This window comes from Topomyia yanbarensis, chromosome 1 (assembly GCF_030247195.1).
Source record: "Topomyia yanbarensis strain Yona2022 chromosome 1, ASM3024719v1, whole genome shotgun sequence".
NCBI classification, from domain to species: domain Eukaryota; kingdom Metazoa; phylum Arthropoda; class Insecta; order Diptera; family Culicidae; genus Topomyia; species Topomyia yanbarensis.
In genome coordinates this window covers 37,283,206-37,302,842 of record NC_080670.1, presented here as the reverse complement: position 1 = coordinate 37,302,842, position 19,637 = coordinate 37,283,206, and the positions used below count along the sequence as shown (strand labels likewise).

At 38.5% G+C, this 19,637-nt stretch overlaps 1 protein-coding gene across 1 annotated transcript in view; it reads right to left on the bottom strand.

The window, feature by feature from the left end:
* Window positions 1–4,638, bottom strand: part of LOC131694913 (uncharacterized) — a 30,743-nt gene extending 26,105 nt beyond the window's left edge. The window contains exon 1 of the mRNA XM_058983434.1: window positions 4,343–4,638. Within this exon, the coding sequence (XP_058839417.1) occupies window positions 4,343–4,638 (296 nt within the window). The remainder of the gene's footprint in view (window positions 1–4,342) is intronic.
* Window positions 4,639–19,637: the final 14,999 nt, after the last annotated feature.

The window sequence follows — 19,637 nt, the reverse complement described above, 5'->3', positions numbered from 1 at the left end:
TCACAAAAACCAGTTGGTATTATAATAGGGACTGTTACCTTCTATTTGAGCGCTATCAGTTATTAGTATTATGCATTGAACTAAAGTTATTGCACTTACTCTGATTAGATACCACTGGAGCAGTGCTACCAGTGATAGTTTCAGTTAACGGAAAAATTTGAAATTTTGAAATATCTTCGTTGATTTTAAATATTATCGAAACTTGACAAAACCTATCAATTTACTTTTTTTAAGCAATTGGACTACTGCAACAATTCTATGAGAATTGAATTAACCATCAGAATGAAAAAACTGAGAGGCTTCGTGTAATGCCAGAAGAGCATCTATCGTGACCAAAATAAGGTTTTCGCGTTCCTTGAGTTCAACAAGTTTAGGGAAAAATTGTTTTCGAACCCTACATGTGCTAGAAAAAATGTTAAGCATGACAGGATTAACTGATTTTCAGATATTTCTAAACAAAAAATTGTATATGCTCTCTTCAAATATGTAAGCAAATATCAATACAGCCTCTATTTTAGATTACAACCATAGAAATAATTTTTAGCAAAAGGAAAATTAAATCGAAATCGAAAAGATTTTCGGCGAATTTGCCCAGGTTCATCGACATAATTAGGTCATTAAGCCATATACTGTTTTCGATTCAGCTGACGGTAAAGATACGTAATCGAACTTTTTTCGCTTTTTGTGCGCAAAATAGCAAATAAAAATTATTTTATAAAATTTAATTCTCACGACTACACCTTCTATTGAACTACCTTGATCCCTATCCTTTTGCTGGGATAACTGTCAAAAATTCCAACCCATGTGGCTAAACTCACTGCCAAGGAATACCGATGGCGTTAAACGAAGACGTGTTTACATAGGGTGACCATATCAGACGAGTATAAAACCAGGACAGTCGAAAGGGTACTGCTTCCCCCCGTTACCTGTCAATCGACATTGCCTTTTCCGCAAGTTTTCGGCAGTTAAAAGGTTCTGGGGTCTGGCAGGCAGAGCTTCGACAGTAAAAAAGTTCTGGGAGTCTGGGAGCAAGAGCTCTGCCAGAAAGTCTTTCATCGGAATTCGATCACCAAGAACTTTTTCGGATTTACACAAAGGCAGTTCTTGCTACACCACCATCAACAAACGTTTCATGCTGAGATGGTATGTGCAGGACCGGTGAGGAGTTTTCAGTACTAAAAACGCGACATTGACGTAAATCAGAAACATCAGCGATCCCTGCGCTATGCCTGACAATCTCCAATGACAACCATTATCTCTCGATTTGAGAGCTGCAAAACCTATCGTTGTTACCAAAATTTTCTCCGTTTAATCGATTGTTATATGAAAACTGGCGGATAAGTTGGTGTAAATAATATCAGTTTGAGCCCGAGCTTGAAAAAATAGACATCCCTGCGTGAGCTTGAAAGAAAACAAAATTCAGTTCATGCCCGTCGCAATGAATGAAATGTTTGATTAGCTTCCCTCGTCATTCGTTCTCCCGACAGAGCGCATTCAGGTTTGGGCATGTTCGGTTTCAGAAGCAAACTGAATTTTGTTTCCATTCTACCTATGAGAGGGCTTCTTGAGCAAAAGTGCACCAGATATAGATTATGCAGTTCACTTATGCTTTGGTTAGTGAAGGTATTTATATTTCCTCTGCACTCAAGCATTTCATTCTGCATGAAGTTTCAGTCCGTTGTGAAGTTAATGAATGAGGGAGGCGGTGAATCTGAATTTTGGTTTCGGTAAATACAAGCAGAAATAAGTAACTGATTTTGAAATTTCGCAACACCGGTATGAGCGAGACATTCCATACTCCCTATTATGTTGTATGCTAGACTCGGCAGTTTGTCGCCGTTCAGCGTCCAGGCGTGAATGCATGATAATCGTCCATTAGCTATTGATATTGATATTGCTTCGATAGAGGTTTGTGTACATGGTTTCTCGTAGTATGTCTTCTTGTGTAACAACGTAGGGCACGCAGGGGTCTGTCCTTCATACGTGCACAGCGTAATTTGAGATTTGGTCACGCGTTTTGCTTTGAATTGAAAGTTCAGATATGAAGGAATAGGTTCCGTCACTCGTATTCTCATGAAACAAACACCGTTGGAAATACCTAGAAAAAATTTCTCCAGGTTTCAAATTTAAAGGATTCCACCGTTACGTATTCCGACGTGATGGTTGTAATAAATTTATTAATAGTACCCAGGTGTAGATCGTGCAGACGCATATCAATCTTGTCATTGTCAATATAAACGGGTATCTTGGTTCTAACATTATCATGCTCAACGACGTATTACATGTTGTCTTCCATAGCGTAGCTTTCCGTTATGGCCAAAGTTTCAAACGTTATCTGTAACGAGTGTGGTGGGCTTGTATAACGACGACTTCCGTTAGTCTAAACTGCATTTGCAAATTTGCTGTTGAGTTTCAAACATCTTGAAATGAATGATCGATATCGCACCGATGAAAGTAACGCTGCTTTATTGTTCACACTGGCTTGGGACGAATATATACGGTATATATAGACAGCAGACTTTAGGTAGAAACGTTCGTTTGAATCACTGCACTGTTAACAAGCAGAGCGACTGATTAGGAACTGGTATCAACCCTGTAGTAATTCCATAATCCCCGCTCGATTATTCCAGTAAGACGAAAAAAAGCCACTAGCAAGAGAACTCAAGTAGAAGCAGAATCACCAAAGCGCTGATGTGTCTTTTCAGAGATACCAAAGGGAAATTTTCGTGTCCCGGATTGAAAGACGATTTAAGCCGAGAAGAAGCGCGGATAACCATTGTTTCATCGAAATTGACGAGGCACTCTTGAGAGATTAAAAAAAAACCATCGGAAGGTACAATTGGCAGATTCGACTGCATTAAGTTTTGTATGTCGCATTCCGATTGAGATAGCAGTTATGGTTGCGGTCGGTCCTAACTGTGATCTGGAGCATAAGCGAAGACTGAATAATAAGAAATATATTAGGCTAACAGGAGAAAAACCAGGACAAATCAAGCATTTTACTCGACTTCCCAGGACACCAGAAAAGTCAATGGAAAACCAGGACATGTCCTGGGAAACCAGGACGTATGGTCACCCTAGTTTACATTTTTTTAGAAAATCAATTAAAAATCATTCAGAAGTTTAAAAGGTGTTGTAAAATTTAGAAACATGAGCTCTATAGGTTTATGAAATAAAAGAAAAAAATTATTCTTCATTTAATGACTCAATTGTAAATTTTATCGATAATCACAACCAAAATTCCAAATTATTCAAAAACTATGCCCAAATATTTCAAACGCTTGCTGCACCAAAGAACGCCTCGAATGGTTCTCAATCAACAATCGCAATTACAGTAAACATGCTTCCAATCAGCGATAATTCTCAAATTTGCTTCCAATAAACCGCGAAGAATTAGACAGTGCCAAAACGGTTCCCGATTATCACTGATTGCACATTACCCCCCGGGCACGCTTCGGTTTCCTTGCCCGTGATCGTGTTTACCCTCGATTAGCAAACTATGAGTAGCGCTTCCACCTGTTCGCCATAGACCAGCACGGTTCATGGCCTGGTCCGAAATTGGAAACCATCCATCCGAAAGTGTGCTAAATCAAAAATCGAACACACCGTCGATCCGGCCACCCCCTTTCCTCTGAATCGTGCCCGCATCGCGGTGGTACACCACGTATGTTGTACAGTGCTACAAAAATAGAATCAGAGCTACGGCCGCTCAGTTGGTGATGGAACAACAACCATCAGGGTAAACCGAAGCCGGCGGAAATGCAGTTTAGCTTGTTTTGAAAATCAACCCTCTTCCACAGTAGTAGCCAGACTGACCCGTACTGTGTGGTTCTGGTGTGCATTGGGATTGGAATTCAGCACGGAAGCTACATTCAATCACATTAGATTTGGTTCGTGACTGGAATCGGTAAATGTCAGAGATAATCCGTTACGATTCGCGCTGCCCGCTTATGGTTTTGTTTGGTTACATATGTGAGTAAATTTGCTGGCAGAAGAATAGGAAACGTGATTTGCACTCGATACCAGTGGTGAAGTATTGGTTATTGATGCAATTTGGGTGATTTGCTGATTTTATTCTATAGAATCAGTCACAATTGAGAAGTTTAGTTAACTAACTACGTTATACGGATACGTATTTTTTTTAATGGCCCGTCTCTCACCCCCACACCAAAAGGCTCGCACAGAGAGCCCCCTGGTAGTGGACACATCAGTTTTCAGCGACCAAAAAAGGCAACACAAGAACAATTTGATTTTTGGTTTGATTTCCAGTTTAGGGTTTAGAATTTTTCTAACCCAAAAAAAGCTATGTAATCGATACAAAAAAAAACAGAAAATCACTTACCGAAAATCCAACGGATCATGGTCGATGAAGTTTGGCAATATCCGAGCCGAGGGATTCGACTCATCCTTGATCATCAGCAGCCCATTGGCCAGCGTTAGGTTGTTGGCTTCTTCGAGAAACTGCAACGAGGATAGTGCCTGCTGCCCGGCACACTGCAGTAACCCTACCGATGGATTCGCCTTGATGCAGTAGTCGAACGTTTCCAACTCGGCGGATGCTGGCTGTTTCAGTAATGTTTGATGCACCAGCAGCCATGATCCGACTACTCCGAGTAGAGGTACGTGCTGGAGAATCATGGTCGTCGCAGTTTACGGATCACTATAACACAGAGAGCAGTCCTTTAAATTTGCATTGGAGCACAGCACAAACTTCCTGTGAAATTTTACACCAAACAGTTGGTTGGGTGACACAACGAAACTTGTTCACGGTTAGGATTCTCAGTTTAAACTAAAAATCCTGCCGTTGGCTGCGGTTGTATATATAACTGAAAGCTTTGCTGATTTTTGCCTCCAATTTTCGTCAAATCAAGACGGCGGAGAACAAAACAATGGTATTTTGCGCGTCGCGTGGGAAAACTGCTGTCAACCGAAACCGCGTTCCCGGCGTTACACACCCATAGAGCCACCGTTCGAGCCGGGCGGTGCTGTGACGAGTCCAAAAGTCTGATCCAATTCCGCTCTGTTGGTGTTGGCAGCTAGCATACATATTGAATGATTCGGTAGAAGATGGATTCGATTACGCGGACAGAGATGGAGGCTGAATTGTTGCGTTTGTCGTAATCTAAAACCTAATTTATTTCGCCAAACAACGAGATTCTCATACTTCAAAATATGTTCTTCTTTTTTCAAGAGCTAGGATAATTTTTTCCTACATTTTCGATTGACATTGGCGACGGAAATGGTATTCGATTGCACTCTAACTAGTTGTGTTTCCGTTGTTTATCAAAGATCCTTTAGTTTTAACTTAAAAAAATGATCAAAATTCTTTGTAACCTTTCTAAAAATGGTGACGAAATATTGTCCGATCGGCTTGCTAACCACAAGCGATCCCATAAGTCTATGCAGTTATCACCCAAGGAGGACCTTTAATTCCACTTTGCTTCAATCCTCTTGGCGATTGGCTGTAGCAAAGATTTTGGTTAATTGAATTATTAACCACAGCGAGAAGAGGCAATGCTTTCGGATACTTTTATACTTGTCGGGATAGGAATGGCTCATTTGTGTTTAGTGTTGTACTACGACGATTGTACACCTCCAGAATGCTATAACCTAATGAGATACGTTTTTTCTTTCAATATTAAGAGACATAGTACTGTAATTTGCATTTAATAATGCCAAAATATCCTGACTCCTGCGGTACAAGACAAAGGGTGAAGTCGTTGGAAAACTCTAAGCTTACTCATATGACCCAATTAGCTGCTCTTCTAAACTTTCTTCCTTCAAGTTCTTGCTCTTCCTTAAATACTATGGCTCTTAATATTGAAAAATATTTCACATCTTCCAGTCCCTTGCGAACTAATGAGTTACCAAATCCTATAATTTTCAGTTCAGTGATTCCCAAGATGTCGTGGGAACCGCAAGCGATGAAAAAGCAGTGGTTTGAGGCAAAGTTTATATCTTCGATGATAGTGGAAATTTTTCGTTGAGGAATTATTTCCAAGTACTTTATAATATACCCAACATTATAACGTAAGGTTTGTTTAATAAAATGTGGCTACCTGTATTGAAGAAAATGATGAAAATTCCTAAAAATTTCGATCCGTAACATACACAACCCCTTAAGAATAATAGAATTCTAGCAAGAGTAAGGAGGTGGAGGAAGAAAGTTTAGAAAAGCGTGCCATAGAGTGATATGAGCTAGTTTAGAGTATCTTGACGACTTAACCCTTTGTCTTCTACCGCAGGAGTTAGGATGTTTTGGGATTTTTATCAAACGCGAATCACCTGAGTCTGCGACATGCCCGGACAATATATAATAGCTTAGTACCATCCCTCATACCGTCGCTCAAGGGTTTCAACGATGCAGAAATGCTTAGTGTGGAAATGGCAATGCATACTTTATATTACCAAAAGAATTGAATGACGTCCTGATAAGAAACACACAACAAAAACTTTTTAAAGCTGTATCTCGTGCTGTTGCTTGTTAAAATTTTCTGTTATTTTAACTACTAACGTGATCAGATTTGAAGCTTTTGTGTTAAGTACTGTGTAATTATTCCTAATAATAAATTCAATTCTGTTACAATCTTATTATTGCATTCTGATAGGGGTTATAACATAAAAAAAATAAATTATCCGAAAACTCATTTTTTAAAACAGCTAACTCACATAATAGTGATGAATGAGTATACCTAAAATATCTATTAATATTTAGTTTGTCTGTGCAGTGTTTATTTGACCAACTAGAGATATAGGTGCTGAATATGCGGGGAAAATGCGCATTGTTTTGCCTGAGTGAAATACCTACTTCATATTTGATCATGTCAATATTGACATTTGTAATCCGTCAGGCATTGTGTGGAAGAAACCTACTTTTGTACCATACACTCCGTAGAGTGTATTGTATATGCAACATAATGCTGTCTGCTTTTCCTACTAATCGTCCACATTTACTTTGTTTGAGTTTTTGTGAAGGGGCCTGCCTCCGATTCTTCTCTTATTGCGAAAAAGAACTCAACAGGGAGTTTAGCAAACGACGATGAAGGCTTCGGGGGTGAAAGGTAGTATTCGTTTGTTTTGCGTGAGGCTGCAATCGGAGTTAAACACTTAGTTTCGGATTACGCTAGAGCTCAGTGCATTTTTCGATTGTGAACGATTCCCTGCTGAACAATGGAGTCCACGAAATGACATGTGTGTGAGCGCAGAAGAAAACTTTTATATCCGCTAAAGTGTCAGACCGTGGTTCGTGGACAAATACGTAGGTGGGGTTTTCTTTGCTTGTGTTTTGTTTCTTTGTTCAATTAGGAAAAAAATCCATATAGCATTTCATGTGCATTGGGAATACGCATGGTCTTGTTTAAGTGGAATATTGGCTATTGAATCATGTGTTACATTGGAGATTTGCCAATTCGTAAGAAGAATCGAAAGCCAGAAACCAATCTGCGGCAGTCATATCAGCACGAAGAACAAATGTTTTTTGTAAGATTTATTGGTTTGCCTTTGGTCCAACAAATTATGTTTATTGTATTAATTGTTTTCAACATATCTCTCATCACATATAATTTTGAGTACTACAAACACAACATGAAAAATTGAAAGGTTTTTTACCATGTGCATAATAATATTATGGCTTGATTTTTATCATTAGATGTGAGAAAACAGAACTCTTTTCTTCCTCTTTTGAAGTTTTTAGCAATAGTGCATTGCAAAGTGGATTTTTTTCGCCAAAAAAGTTCGAAAAATTTTTGAAGCAAAATGATGTCTTCTGGGATGTTTTATAATGATCCAAGACTTTCATTATGGTGATATAACTATAGTAGACTGCCCAGAAAAATGATGAATTTTTGAAAACTCAATCGGCCCACCCCTGAGTTGATTTCAGACAAAGCAAATCAGACGAGTGTAACTACCGGACCAACGTGCCTGCACTTTGTATGGGATTTTTCAACAATTTACATGGAGAAAACCTACTAGTTCGTATTTTAGCCGCTAGGTGGCACTGTATGTATCATATTATCGCTGTAAGTGAAAATAAGAAAGATAATTTAATTGTCTACAACTTTGTCGAAGATTGCTAGTCAATCTGGCTTTGTTAAAAGAATTTATTAAACATTTAATGAAGTGATGTGTGAGTCAGTTTTGCATGGGGCCTCGCAGTGCATGGTTGTGTATCAATCAGAGCCTAAAATTCTCATACCTATTCAATGAACGACGAAATTCAGAGAATTCATTTGCGTCCTTTCCCTGCCTCTTTCGTTGCTAACTGCATGAAAAAATAAAACAATAAAGGCGATGTCCCCTCCTCTCTCGATTCTATGAAAACGAGTAGCAGAAGCAGCGACTTTCGTTTTCCTATGACAATCCGAAGTTGCAATTTCGTTTTGATGCATGGTCAGTAATTTGCGATTTTCATTCATTAAATGAAATTAATGCAATGTGCATCTAATAATGCAACTAGAACATAGTTAAAATAAGAAATATGCACACCGATCAGGCTTCCGTCTTACAATACCATCATTAGCTCGCAAATCTACAGAATCGAGCATCGACAAATAAATATCATTGCTAGTGTATGTTCGTTTCCCCAGCAGTAAGTTCAATATCGAATGTACCAATATCATTCTGAATCTCAAAGTGAAAACGAGCGTGTGGAGAAAATAATGAAAACGCTCTGCTACATGCTTGCTTTGTCCTAGCCTGTTGTCTCATTTTCGATTTCGCAAAGTGCTAGTGGTATGGAAAGAAGCTTCGTTCTTTCGTCATTTTCGCCTGATTTTGGCAAATGAAAAAAACATTTTCCGACTCTGGTATCAATACTCGAGTCCCGCGAAATATACATTTTTGTGAAATAATGGTAAGATTTAGCTGAATAGTAGTTTACAAGAATTGTAGTAAATAATGCGAGTTATGTTTTGGTTAGAAAATTTTAGTTCCACATGTGACCGCATAGAGGGCGCCAACACTAACTTTTTATAGAGGAGAGATAGAGTATCACGATGCTCGGAAGAAATACTGAAAAATGCCTGTTCTATAACTTTGTAGAAGACACCAATTTTCTATCTCTTTCCGTTGAAAAGTTAGTGTTGGCGCCCTCTATGCGGTAACATGTGGAACTAAAATTTTCTAATCAAAACATGACTCGTATTATTTACTATAATTCAAATGAACATACCATTGAGCTAAACCTGCCGATTACTTCACAAAAATGTTTAGTTCGTGCAAATCGAGTACTGATACACTACCATGCACCATCACTTCGTTAAAAGTTCAATAACTTCTTTTAACAAAGCCGGATTGACTAGCAGTCTACGGCAAAGTTGTAGACAATTAAATTATCTTTCTTATTTTCACTTACACTGATAATACGATGCATACAGTGCCACCTAGCGGTGAAAATGCGAGCTAGTGGGTTTTCTCCATGTAAATGGTTGACAAATCCCATACAAACTTCAGGTACGTTGGTCCGGTAGCTAGACTTGTCCAATTTGCTTCAAATTTGGTGGAAGTACTCCTGGTGGGACTAGGAATCGACTCAGGGGTGGGCCGATAGGGGTCATTTTTTTCTGTCACTCTAAGCTATAGTTCAACCCCCCTTGAAGTGAGATATTTGATACATTTTTTTTAAAGTATTAAAAGCACTTGTCTCTCGTTGTCTCCAGCAGTGTTATATCTGATTTGAAAAAAAACTATAGTTCTTCAAAAAATTTCCAATATCTTTGAAAATAAAAAAAAAATTATTTCGTGATCGGTAAATAGAAGAAAAAATCCGTTCATAAATTCATGAACAAAAGGTCACGATTTCGTGAACTGAACGATTTACGAAAACCGTGACCAAGTTCCTGAAATTATAAATAATAAACCTCGTATTCATGAAACTATGTGTTTTTTAAAACTAGTTCGCCCCAAATATATACATGGCGTTACATTAGAATGTTTGGTTGGGTTACTGTTGTTGTTCAGTGGACATGTTTAGTTTTTGTTGTGATTCTTGTTCATGATTTGGGAACACTTAGTCGACAGTAAAACGTTGTTCATGATTTCATGAGCTTTTCCGCGATTCTTGTGAATTCTCATGACGTTAGCGGGATTAAAGTTCAAGATTTCAAGATATTAGTCGCGATATTCGTAATTTTTACGTTTTCGTGATACTTTAGTCATGAGTAGAGTGATTCATGTTCATGATTTCAAGATCTTTGTCATGATTTTAAATACGTGTGTCTTGAGTTGTGTGATTTGTCTCCATGCTTGGATCTTAGTCCCGATTTTTGTAACTTCTGTTCATGTTATCGTGATATTTTAGTTATGAATAGAGCATTTCATTTTCATGACTTCAGGATTTTAGTCACAATTTTTGTAACTTTTGTTCATGTTACCGTGATATTTTAGTCATGAATAGAGCAATTCATGTTCATGATTTCAGGATCTTAGATGCGGTTTTTGATATTTTTGTCACGAGCTGTGTGATTTGTGTTCATGATTTCTGGATCTTAGTCACGATTTTCGTAAATTCTGTTCATGTTATCATGATATTTTATTTTAGAGCTTACTTTCAAAGAGCAATGTAACTAATGTTCATGATATCACCATTTTGATCATGGTAGTCGTAAATTCTTTTCGCCTTATCGTGATCTGTTATTTTGTGGTTACTAACGTTTTTTACCCGGAATAATGTGACAATATGAACTGGTTCATTAAAATAAGACTCATTCACGATATCTGGTTTTGTGAACTATGTCACACACACTATTTGGAGTTCTCAGTGCTGTTTTTGTTTTTTGTCCGGACATCACAATGAACCTTATCAAATGAATAACGATGTTAGAGGTTCTAATAGTTTTTTTTATATCTACTGCTCGTACCTATTACTCGTCGCTAGCAGCTGGGTATTTTAAGAAAAAGTGCATGGAACAAAAATGATTCTACGAATAATACTTCAAATTTTGTGAAAGAGTTCACGTAAAATTTTTATTACAATGTTGCATGAAAATTGTAAATGATTAGGGATATCTTCTAAATATCAAAAGCACGCAAATAGATACTAGATAGATCGTAAATCATGCATTAGGAATCATGAATCAGTTCCCGTATACATGAATAATATTTTATGATTTCGTGAACTTTTTCACAAAAACGAACTAGTTATGACTATTGTACTAGGTATCATGAACCAGTTCACGAATACATGAATAATATTTCATGATTTCGTGAACTATTTTACGAGCACGGATATTGGATCGTATCTAATATGTTAGAAATCATGAACCAGTTCACGAATGCATGAATATTTTTTGATTTCGTGAACTAATTCACGAAAACGAATTATAAGTTGTAACTATTGTTCTAGGTATCATGAAACGGAATACGAATACATGAATAATATTTCATGATTTCGTGAACTATTTCATGAGCACGGATATTGGATCGTAACTAATAGATTAGGAATCATGAAGCAGCGCACGAATGTATGAATAATGTTGGATGATTTTGAAAACCATTTCACGAGCACGGATATTGGATCGTGACTAATATATTAGGGATCATGGATTAGTTCACGAGGATTGAATGGATTTATGAATAAAATTCCGAATTTAGTGAAATAGTTCATGAAAAAATAGCCAGAATATTTTGATTTTGTGAACTTATGTTCCTATATCTATGAAAAAATCATGAGTCAACCTTTGGTTTTATGAATAATATTCATAAAGTTGTGAACTAGTTCGTAACGGAAACCGTGACCGAATTTGACAAAGCACAAATATTTCCACTAATGAAAGCGTTATGCGGGCGTTACTGAAGGGAAATTGAACAAAATTATAAAAGCCATGATTTTTGTTCATGGTCCTGTTTTCGTAACGTAAAAACGTGATTGATCCAGAATTCATGGCACTTTATTCACTATTTTGGGAACAATTTGTTTCCGTGTACATATTTTCAAAGACCCATTTACCGATCATTGTATAAAATTCTGAGTTAATAAGTTTTTATTCGCAGAAATTTAACTCAAAATGTGTTCTGTAGGCCCTGTTCATTCGGTTTGTAAATTGATTACTTTGAAAGATTAGCCATAAAACAAGTTTATTTCCTTAAATTGCAAGTTTATGCAACGCGCAAAGAGTAATTTTAAATGATTTTGAAAAATTGAATATATTTCATGTTTTCGAATATTTCACAAAGCAATATGATTGTAGTAGTTAACTGTAAATTGTTGGCTAAACAATATCATTAATCAAATGCTCCCAATCAACGGTCTATAGCTAAGCTATGATCATAATTTCTTAGAGGGTGCATTTTACCCTGTTCTCCCCTAGTAAAGAAAACAAAGCCTTTACAAATCGTTACGTGAGCAGTCATTCCGACCCAGAAACGTAAACCGAGAACTGCGACTGGCCGCCACGGGAAAGTGAAAGTTTGCCTGATATTCATCTTTGCAAACGATAAACCACCATTGTTAAGCCGATGACTGCCCAGGTTTGGTGTGTGCCAAAATCCGGATTTTGCGAATTACACTGAATGAATACGTTGTAAATTTTGCACAAATTTTCTCCCAGCGATGCGGTAACAATTAACAACAGCCTGCTCGGTGCTCAGCAACTCAGCAATTGTCGGGCTTCCTTTGTTGGCAGGATGGGAAACTACTCACGTCCCGTATGAGAAGAAAGAAAATATTCACTCTGTGTAGTTCCTGGTCTGATATACTCCAACTTATCCATCAAACCGGAGGGGGGCTAAAGGGTCAAACGGAATGCTTAAAGCTTAGGATTCTGAAATACTAAGTCATAAGAAGCTAGAATCGCAAGACCACATACTTCTCCCTTTTGACGTTTCAATCAAGGAAAGTTCGACTGTAAAATCATTATGACTGAGCATAGTTGGAATAGCGACAATCCTATCTTTTTTGGTTTTTACTAAGAGAATTACGTCATTTTCATGATTTTGAAAAAATAGACCAAGTCCCTTTCACTTGCCGTTCATCTGTGCGATTTCGCACTATTTTTTGTGCGCCCAAAAATAACATCCGGCGGTGAGTCAAAGAAGATGGAAACTTTCAGCTACACCGTAAGAGGTGCAAATCAGATATACTCCTTCCTAATAATCTTTGCGGTCAATCCGCCACAGTCTAACTGTTTGCAAATTAATCGTCGTTACTCGAAAGCACAGTCCCCTCACCACCGCTTCACGGTGCTAGAAGAGGCTTGCAAAGAAAAGCTTTTTCGGTGTCTTTCCTCGAATGATGTACAAAAAGTTGGCGAATTTGTCCGCGATAATTATGCAGCACTGTGCTCCGAGACGTTCGGTCGGCCTTTTTTCCGTTGATTGTACTGCAAAGTTGAGTCACAAATCTTTCGGCTATCATTTGGCGTAACAGTTTCCTGAATCGCTGTTGTTATTTAATTACATGACTTCAGCTTACCTAACAGTCGTTCGTGCGATCAATTGATCAATCCAATTAGTTCAAAATGGACTCCGAATTGGACCAGCAACCTTGTCTCTAGAAATTAGACAACGATTGTGTCACTGTGTAATCCCTTCAACTCTGCTGACATAACGAATTATCAAACCTCCGAGCAAGGTTCCATAGATTAATGACCCTTTGAAAACCCTAGCAGAGTGGGCGAAAAAAGGTCGTGAAATTTTCCTGGTCACCCAGTTCAACGCACAATGAATGATTCTCACCAGTCACCCTGGCCACCCTCGTCAAGTTTGCCCTAGTTCCCTACTCTCAACAACAATAAAAAACTGCCCTCGAGCGAAGTGGGCAGCGAAAGGTGCGTGTTGTCATGTTCCCACTCGGTTTCATTGCGAAATTATTACCGAACAGCCGAAAGTGGTCCTACAAGAAAATTTGGCCGCGTGCGAATTCAATTGTTTCTGAACTCTGATGCCTTTCCGCGAATTCGACCGTACTTCCACCGCAACGCAATTCCGTGAAAGTTCGCCTGGTTGTCGAATGTTATGTAAATTTTGGCGAGTAGCAACATGATGCTGTAGCAGTGTTGTCATTTGCGTTATGGAAGAATTTGTGATTTTATTGTACAGCCGTCCCACGCATAAGTTTCCTATGTAGGTATATAGGGAATCGTGAAGAACGTGAAACAATTCGGCGTATAACGACAGTGAACCTCTAGGGCAATTCCAGCCAGATGAAACATAATAAGTATCATCTGAATCAAAGATATCATGTAATAGGCATGATATCTTTGATTCAGATGAAACTTGTTATGTTTTATCTGTTTGGGATATTATGTACTTTCCACTGACTATCGGACTATTTACACTCAGAAATATTTCTGTTTAAGGTTCCAGTAATGTCTTTTATGAAGAATCCGTGAATTAGTACCCATTTTGTCAAGAAGGGGGGGGGGGATGGGGTAAAACAGACAGGTAGCCAAATCTAGTCAAGATCTGTTAAATTCAGAACAGACTTCACAGAAGCTTGACCTGCCAAGTATTCCAAGGATATTGAAACCATTTCTTTTGATAAAAAAATTCCATGAAATATAAATAAATATAATAAAAACCATAATCGGCATTCATGTCCACCGCTGATGTTAAATTCGGCATGTAGAATATATGGTCTATTGAGGTGAAATTTTAGCTTTCTTTTGAAAATGGTGTTACGTCATAGTAATTCAATAGACATTTTCTAAAAATACTGCAACCTATTTAGATTAGGCAATTCGAACAACCTAGGTATTCCTTGACGACTAGAATCAGTGGCGTAGCCAGAGATTCGGTTTGGTGGGGGCTTTAATGAAAATCAATGAATTTTCGAAAATACTTCCATTAGATGTAACTTTAGCATAGCATAGCAAAAACGACCGCACTCATTATGGGTGGCTGATACAGTGACATCTTTTTATACAATAGTATAGTTTACTGCACACCTGGCCATGTCCTTACGATCGCCAAAGGGAAGCAAATGTTAGTTTAATAACTACACTGTCCAATTAGCTTAAGACCACCTACTATTTCTCTAATCTAATAAGAGATACATTAATACTTTTTGCCTACTATATGCCATTTTAGTTGTATTGGTAACAGCGGTCGTATGAGCCAGTGGTGCCTGCTACCCATACTCACATTGATGTTTATAAACAAACAATCGCATTTTACGGTGTCCAGATAATTTAAGACCAGTTAGTGTTTGCAAGTGTTTTGTGTTTTGTGGCTTACAAACTACCATTATGTCGAAGGGAAGAGCTCTAACGGATTAGGAAAAAGGCAAAAATAGAAGCATTACATGGAGAAAATGTTAGAATCAGGAAAATAGCCCGTCGGATTAGTCGGTCGCATCAAGTGGTATTGAATTACTTAAAAAATCCTGCAAAATATGGCACAGTTTCAAAGAAACCCCGTAAATCAAAACTTTCCGGAAGAGAAAAACGGAAAATTGTTAGAATCGCTTCGAACTCTACGAAATCGTTAAAGAATATTAAGCAAGAACTGAATTTGGACGTTAGATGGGAGACTATTCGTCAGGTTCTGGTTAAAAGTCCCTACATAAAAAGAGCAAAGAAGGCAAAAGCTCCAAATCTTACTTCTTCCCACATTGAGAGGCGCTTGAACTTTGCAAAAGCTAATATGAATCGACAGTGGACTATGGTAAGTATTCCGTAGGAGTTATTATCTTGAAATATTTTGAACATGATTATGGTATGTTATTAACAGGAAGCTGTAAAACTGTTTTGTTCACTTCCAGGTGATCTTCAGTGATGGGAAAAAAATCATCCTAGATGGACCTGATGGTTTCAATGGATATTGGCGTGATCTGCGAAAAGATGAGCAGTATTTCACGACGCGGAACTTTGGGGGAGGTTCACGTATGGTGTGGGCAGGATTCTGTGCATCTGGAAAGCTCAACCTTGCATTCACTTCATTTAAAATGAATAGCAAGGACTACATCCAGGTGCTAGAAACGTGTCTGCAACCATTTATGCGACGATTTCGACGTAAAAAGTTTACGTTTCAGCAGGATAATGCAGCAATTCATACCAGCAAGGAAACCAAGGGGTGGATCAGGGACCGTAAAATCGATATACTCGATTGGCCAGCTCGCTCCCCAGATTTGAATCCTGTGGAAAACCTGTGGGGAATTATGGTTCGCAAGATTTATGCTGAAGGGAAGCAGTATGCTACAGTAGATGAGCTAAAATCAGCGATTTTGGAAGCTTGGGAAAATATTGAAAACAAATATTCTTCAAAACTTGGTAAACAGTATGTCTAATCGTATATTTCAGATCATTAACAGGAATGGTAAAGTGACCGATTATTGACGTGTTGAAATCATTATAAATAAAACGTATTTCACGATGATAAAAATAAAATCAATGGTGGTTTTAAGTTAAATAGACAGCGTAAATAAATAAAGTTGAGTTCAAAAGAGTAATATATTATTTACAGAAATAGTAATTACCACAGAATGATGCACAAATGTAGGGCTCACTAAACTATATATAGTTTCTTTGAACGTCTGTAAATTTCGTTTGATGTGTCATTAAACACTGGTGGTCTTAAGCTATCTGGACAGAGTGTACTTAGGAAGATGCGGGAAACCCAATCTCCATGGACTTTACGGATATTATAATTGGTTAGTAGGCGTACAAAAAGCTTCTGACTAATGTGAAGCATTTCCTTAAAAAATGCTCTTAGTATTATTTTTCAGAAATACTAAAAAAGAGCTACGCCACTCACGACCACAAATTATTATGCTCACTTAACTCAGCCCAAGTAACAATTGTGGTTTTAAGGCAGTCTTAAGGAGCAGAGCAGATTGCACTTGTAGCATGCTATAAAACTTTAAATGCTACTTGGGAGGAGCGTGACTCTGACTCTGATCTCCATATGTGGGCATCTTTGACTGCTCCTATAGGCAGGTGAGATTACTTATAAAGGTTATTTATAAGTAACAAAATCCCTCCAAAATTGCCAGAATTTTCGCCCAATTGCAAAATATTTGGCAATTAAGTTCACTTCGTGTCGTTGCCGCGCTCGGCCGTCTGATGCGCCTGCTGCCCTTATATGTTTTCGTCGCGTATTGTAGGTGAAATAAAAGAGAATATGAATTATCCCTATGAAGGCTATAATATGTTGATGATTCCGGAATACAGTGAAGTGAATTTTATAATGAAAGTACTTCATAAACCAAATAAAGTGAAAGAAAACTGAGTGCACAGGTTTTATATAGCAGATGCCCGACAGCTATACCCTAGCTGAGAGAAAGTTTAGGCGGAGGTGGAGAAATAGTTATCAGAAGGAAGGCAGTTGGATAAGAATATTGCCAATAAACTGGTGAGCTTGTTCTGATTAAAAATAAATAGATCTTGCTTAATAGGATTTAGGTTTCAGTTCCAAAAAGCAGTCCATATCAATCAAACTACTTTTTTAGCGATGGCGCATTCCCAGAATTGTTCCATTTGGTAGTGTGAGTGCTGTACATGCCATTCTACGCATAGCTGTCTGCGCGACGAATGAAAAAATCTCATGTATGGGATTTCTACGGGCATGTGCTGTAAGGAACGGACCTGTGTTTTAGCGTAGCATTGTGCCGTAGAGTCGAATGGCTTCATTGTGTGAGTTGTACAGAGCGTGTCGTCTGAGGTTTTGCAGTTTGTCTTGCTTGTTTGAATACGCGTCGAGGCTGTGTGGATTGTCTTGTATTGTGAGTGTGCATCTTGATTGTATGACGTGTTCGGAGCGACTGGGTTTGTTAATTGGTTAGTGGTGTGAGAGAGACAGTGCATGTTGTCCAAGTGATTCGAGTGCCTGCGGTGCTTGTGTGGAGGATCCGAGGAGTATCTTTGTATTTAACGGTTGTGGACGGACAAGACTGAGCCAACGATTCTCAATATTGCTCCGATGTTTCATTACCAGTATCTGGTATAATGGAAGGAGTGGCGCATATTTGGATTATTATTTTTAAAATGTAGTGTCTAATCGGAGAAGACTTGCATGATGTATGTCTTATTTTTTTGTGTGTCTGGATTGACTGACGGCTAAGACGGTCCATCTCTCCAAATGCATATTTAATTTTCGAGCAGGGTTGTTGGTACAGTCGTGGAACGTTTGTTGTTGAGTACTTTCATTATGTTGTCGTTTTGGGTATGGTATATTAGCTTCTACCGTACGCTTAGCATAATTTAACGAGCTCGATTTCGCTTTACTTTGTCAATTTCACTACATTGTTTTTGCACTTTATTATATTGAACATTAATCGGATTACGCATGTGTGCGAGATTTCGCACAGGGCATTCTCAGGCAGCTGTGTATCGATCTTCGCCTCAAGCACTCAGCTCGAGCGAGTGAAGTGCAGTTTTGCGGAATTTGGTTTGGTGGTATTCGTGTAGGCACACCGCGTGCGCATAGACGGATGAAGCGCATGGGGTCGAGAGCGTCGGTGCTATCAGTAATGGGTTGATGACGGTGTCATGCGGGATGCGAGGGGCCTGCTTGCAGCGTATCGGGTGGAGCCTGTCATAGTGAAAGCAAGTAGTTGGCGCAGATCTGCTTGGTTTTCACTCTGACATGATGTCTTTGGTTTGCGGCAGGCAGGTTTTCGCATCTCGCATTCTGATGTTGGTGCGCAATCTTTCGATTATGCGTCTTATTGTTGAGGTAATGCGGTGCTTTGTTTGACTGAATTGGAATATGAAACTAATTGCGTTTGTCTCGAAACCAAGTCTTCAGGACTGGTATCATGGATGCCTCAGGGGCAGCTCAAGCGTTCCCTTCTTTCGTTAAAAAGCTCGTTGGTTTATGTGGTCTTTGACCCATCTTTTTTGGAAGTTTTTGGTTGTAAATGTTTTTTAGGTGCGATTGAGGACGATTTTTCGAAGAAGGAAAGCCATTTTGCTCTTGTTTGTAATAAATATAATAAATAATATATTATTGATTTTTTGAAGGGGGATGGGTCGTGGACTGGATGATTTAATGTGTTTTGTGACCCTTTTAGATTGTTCATTTTCGGTGAACGTGCGAGCCCCGGTTCATGATGCCGCGTTTTATCTATTTTGTACATTGGAGTGGAGAACGGGATTTCGGCTCTTCCAAGGAGCGGGGGTTGTTGCTCGGGACCGAGGTGTTTTTTGTAGTTTGCAAGGAGGTCTCACTTACACTTATCTTGTACATACTTAGTATAACCAGTAGTTAGCATAACAATAAATAAATCACGCACGGAAACGATTGCTGAGAGTCGGCATTCTATTTTTGCAATTCAAGGAGTAAAATTTCCTCTTACTACGAAACCATTATACGTATGCAATTGCAACAATCTATAAGAATAGTACCTGACACGAGAAAAATAAAATCGCTCACAAATACCTAAGATTCGGAATTTCATACAAACGTTCGCCGGGAAAACTACATAGACACGGCAGAATACGCAAAATATTCGCGGCGTGATGAAAAATGGAACTGTATCGATTTATTAAAATATAAGCAATACTCCTCATAGACGGATATCTGGAGTTTAATTTGCATATTTAACCAATCGCATTAATGCAGCAAATGATAAATCTCCCAAATTCTCGGCAGCCGGCTGCCCAGAACAATTTTTACATTATAACGCCACTGGCACACTTACTAACAAATCTCCCCTTCCCGTGATACTTGTGGAGTTGCAGAGGATTCCTCGGTCTCTA